The sequence below is a fragment of the Mizuhopecten yessoensis genome, unplaced genomic scaffold (genome assembly GCF_002113885.1).
Source record: "Mizuhopecten yessoensis strain PY_sf001 unplaced genomic scaffold, ASM211388v2 scaffold8229, whole genome shotgun sequence".
In the NCBI taxonomy this organism is placed as follows: Eukaryota; Metazoa; Mollusca; class Bivalvia; order Pectinida; family Pectinidae; genus Mizuhopecten; species Mizuhopecten yessoensis.
This window is the reverse complement of record NW_018407443.1, coordinates 56678-61566: the sequence shown is the minus strand read 5'-3', so window position 1 is coordinate 61566 and position 4889 is coordinate 56678. Positions and strand designations below refer to the sequence as shown.

Here is a 4889-nt window from a genome sequence, read left to right as displayed (position 1 = left end):
GTCAGGCCTAGCAGAAACATATTGGATCTTAGATGTCAAAGCGTACGCATCTCCAGTTTTCATGTCTTCTGGCACACAGACCGGAAGTCAATTAAAAACCACACGTGTGGTGTCCATATACGTCAATATCCAGACCAGAAATCAGGAGCACTGACATACTTAGTGTAACAGTCCTGTCCTACAGAAGCTGACAAATAGACACATGTTGACACGATTCTCAAAAGACGTGTCGAGTTAAACAATCACAGGCCTTCCGAGAGTGGAAAAGCTGTTAGTAAATGCAAGGAGCCAAACGACGACGACTTCCGGTTTTTAGTTTAGTCAATTTGTCCACGACGAAGACTTCTGGTTGTTAAGTTTTTAATAATGTGTCCATTATTCTATTTGCTTTTGACACGTTTGTAACATAGGTGAAGAATTATATACACTAAAGGTTAAGGATAATGTCACACTGTATCATATACCAAACGTTAAGAACGAATCAAGTTGTAGCATACCCTGGATGTCAAGGACGATGTCATATTGTATCATACACCGTAGGTAAAGCACACTTTCATGATATGATGTATCGTACACTGTGGGTCAAGGGCTATATCATGCTATATCATACACTCAAGGACAAAGACGACACTGATGGTCAAAGAAGACGGTAAATACCATATCATACACTGCAGGTCAAGAACAATGATACTGTATCATACATTGTAGGTCAATGACGATTGTACTGTATTAAACAATGTAGGTCAAGGACGATGATACTGTATCATACATCGTAGGTCAAGGACGATGATACTGTATCATACACTGCAGGTCAAGGACGACGGTACTGTATCATACACTGCAGGTCAAGGACGATGATACTGTATCATACGCTGCAGGTCAAAGACGATGATACTGTATCATACATCGTAGTTCGAGGACGATGATACTGTATCCTACACTGTAGTTCGAGGACGATGATACTGTATCATACGCTGTAGTTCGAGGACGATGATACTGTATCATACATTGCAGGTCAAGGACGATGATACTGTATCGTACATTGCAGGTCAAGGACGATGATACTGTATCATACATCGTAGTTCGAGGACGATGATACTGTATCATACATTGCACGTCAAGGACGATGATACTGTATCGTACATTGCAGGTCAAGGACGATGATACTGTATCATACACTGCAGGTCAAGGACGATGATACTGTATCATACATTGCAGGTCAAGGACGATGATACTGTATCGTACATTGCAGGTCAAGGACGATGATACTGTATCATACATCGTAGTTCGAGGACGATGATACTGTATCATACATCGTAGGTCAAGGACGATGATACTGTATCATACGCTGCAGGTCAAGGACGATGATACTGTATCATACATTGCAGGTCAAGGACGATGATACTGTATCATACACTGCAGGTCAAGGACGATGATACTGTATCATACGCTGCAGGTCAAAGACGATGATACTGTATCATACATCGTAGTTCGAGGACGATGATACTGTATCATACATTGCAGGTCAAGGACGATGATACTGTATCATACACTGCAGGTCAAGGACGATAATACTGTATCATACATCGTAGTTCGAGGACGATGATACTGTATCCTACACTGTAGTTCGAGGACGATGATACTGTATCATACATCGTAGGTCAAGGACGATGATACTGTATCATACGCTGCAGGTCAAGGACGATGATACTGTATCATACATCGTAGGTCAAGGACGATGATACTGTATCATACATCGTAGGTCAAGGACGATGATACTGTATCATACATTGTAGGTCAAGGACGATGGTACAGTATCAAACAATGTAGGTCAAGGACGATGATACTGTATCGTACACTGCAGGTCAAAGACAATGATACTGTATCGTACATTGCAGGTCAAGGACGATGATACTGTATCATACACTGCAGGTCAAGGACGATGATACTGCATCATACATTGTAGGTCAAGGACGATGATACTGTATCATACATTGTAGGTCAAGGACGATGGTACAGTATCAAACAATGTAGGTCAAAGACGATGATACTGTTTCATACACTGTAGGTCAAGAACGATAGTATTGTATCATACATTGTAGGTAAAGGACAATGTTATGTATAATACATTGTAGGTCAAGGACGTTGACTTTGAATCATACACTGTAGGTCAGGGAAGAACGAAATCATATTGTTTTATGCACTGAAAGTCGTCGAGGACGTTCATACTGTATCGTACACTGAAGATCAAGAATTTAGACCCTGGTTTAAACACTGTAGGTCAAGATCGTTGACACTGTAACATACACTGTAGGTCAAGGACGATCATACTGTATCATACACTGTAGGTCAAGGACGTTGACACTGTATCATACACAGTAGGTCAAGGACGTTGACACTGTATCATACACAGTAGGTCAAGGACGTTGACACTGTATCATACACAGTAGGTCAAGGACGATCATACTGTATCAAACACTGTAGGTCAAGGACGTTCATACTGTATTATACATTGTCAAGGAGGATGGTATGGTATCATTTATTGATTATTAAGGATGATATCATACTGTTTCTTCATTGTAGGTCAAGGACGATGATAGTGTATCATACAGTGTAGGTCATTGACGATGACACTGATCATACACTGTAGGTCAAGGACGTTGAAATTGTATCATACACTGAAGGTCAACGACGTTGACACTGTACCATACACTGTAGGGCAAGGACGTTCATACTGTATCATACACTGTAGGTCAAGGACGTTCATACTGTATCATACATTGTCAAGGAGGATGGTATGTTATCATTTATTGATTATTAAGGATGATATCATACTGTATCTTCATTGTAGGTCAAGGACGATGATACTGTATTATACACTGTAGGTCAAGGACGATGGTACTGTATTATACACTGTATGTCAAGGACGATGGTACAGTATCACACATTGTAGGTCAAGGACGATGATACTGTATCAAACAATGTAGGTCAAGGACAATGATATATATCATACACTGTAGGTCAGGGAAGGACGAAATCATGATGTTGTTTGCACTGAAAGTCGTCGAGGACGTGATACTGTATCATACAATCTAGGTCAAGCACGATCATACTGTATCATACACTGTTGGCTAATGACTCTTTCGTTATTCTTCTTTATTTTTCTTTGTCATTTATTTTTATGTCAGATTTGTGTAAAATTAATTGTTGATGTTGCCATGTACATTGTATAAAGTATTTCTGGGAGAAGGCTTCATAAGTTGCGATAACTTGTGCCTAATCCAATTACAAATCTGCAATAAAATATGTTTAAATCAATCAGACCAAGGACGTATAGACACTGTATCATAGGTCAGGTATGGTGTCATATACTACACTGCTGTGTAGGTTAGAATCAGGACAATGTAGGTCATAATGTGTGACAGAGGGAAGGTCAAGGATGATGTGTCATCTCATCAGATCAGTTCAAGAAATATCAAAGCACGTCTTTATATTTTAAAACTGAAACACGTGGCATTCGTCGAATAGAAAATGTGTGACATTGCATGGGTTGGGAACGACACTGGTAATGAAAGCTACTTAGTATGAGTGACCAATGGTCATGTAATCACAACATCGGCACCATAGGTAAAAATGTAGTCATCGTATAATCATAATCGTAATGACAGAACAAAAAACTAAATATTTCTTTATTAAATAATGCGGAGACACTTACCATTCATCAATCTGTTGGGGTTGACATCCCCAGAGACGCAGCCTCGACCAGTACAGTCCTTGAACTCCCATAGACCATTGGCCCTGTCGTAGCCGTAGGCGGTGTAGACCATCCACCCCGTTGTGGCAAACGCAATGACGAATAATAATAATCCTAGACATAGACAGATCAGGGCGATCTTCATCCAGGTCGAGGAGGTATTCCACCCGGCCATCTTCACGAGGTACTTGTGGTTTGAATGTCTCAAACAAAAAGGCTTCCAAACGAATTAAATGTTTTTCGTTAAACACCGTTTATAACCCGTTATATTTACAATGTTATAGGTTACTGACCTTTGAAAATATGTAAAATCCCACCTATCTCCTACAGTCAAAAGCTACGAGAGGGACAACGCCCTTGTGTGATGGAGCTGTTTGGAGTTATTTATAGCTTACACACAGAAATCGTAACGGAATATGTTGTCCAAGTTTGAAGATAGTGCCAAGCGCACACACGTCTCTGTGCTGACTACGTAAAGTTAGTACAGGGGAAAAAACGCGTGACCTCGCGCGGAGGAAACTAATACATTTTCGCGCGCATGCGAATTGATGATCATCCCAGAGACCGCGTACTCAGAGAAGCTGTACTACTAGGAAGGTAACCATGACAACTACTGTCCGACATACATCAATTTTGTTTGTGGAGGTGGCTGTCTAGCGGTACAAATCATCCAATGGAAGACCCCGCGGTCCTGTTTTCAACTGGTCAGCCTCCTCCGTTAGGTTAGAAGGATAAGTTAACTTTCAGTTATAGGGAGTTCAAACAGCCCTTGACCTCAATGCACTGACCGCATTTCGATCCTTTTCATTATTTTGCTGCTGGTGTGGTTGGGCACAAGATCAATCTGTAAATGGCAACGCATTCTAAGTAACATTCTGTAGAAGAATGTATATGATATGATTTACAATAAATATTGTCTATCAGTTAGTCGATAGTTCTATAAGATATGAAAAAAAACACGTACATTACTGATTTTCGTGAAGTTACACAAACTGTATCTCCTGTACCATATTTTCAAAAACAGGATAAGATTAACATTTTGGTAACGTTACCATGCCGACATAGAGCTGCGCCAGGGTCGTGTAGCCGAGGTAGAATGTACTTATCCTACATCTATACACATCTGTTCCACTGA

The 4889-nt window shown here is 40.4% G+C and overlaps 1 protein-coding gene across 1 annotated transcript in view; it reads right to left on the bottom strand.

Moving 5' to 3' along the window:
* The window catches only part of LOC110455464, an 18054-nt gene extending 13746 nt beyond the window's left edge, over positions 1 to 4308 (bottom strand). The window contains exon 1 of the mRNA XM_021505617.1: positions 3716 to 4308. Within this exon, the coding sequence (XP_021361292.1) occupies positions 3716 to 3929 (214 nt within the window). The 5' untranslated portion in view covers positions 3930 to 4308. The remainder of the gene's footprint in view (positions 1 to 3715) is intronic.
* Positions 4309 to 4889: the final 581 nt, after the last annotated feature.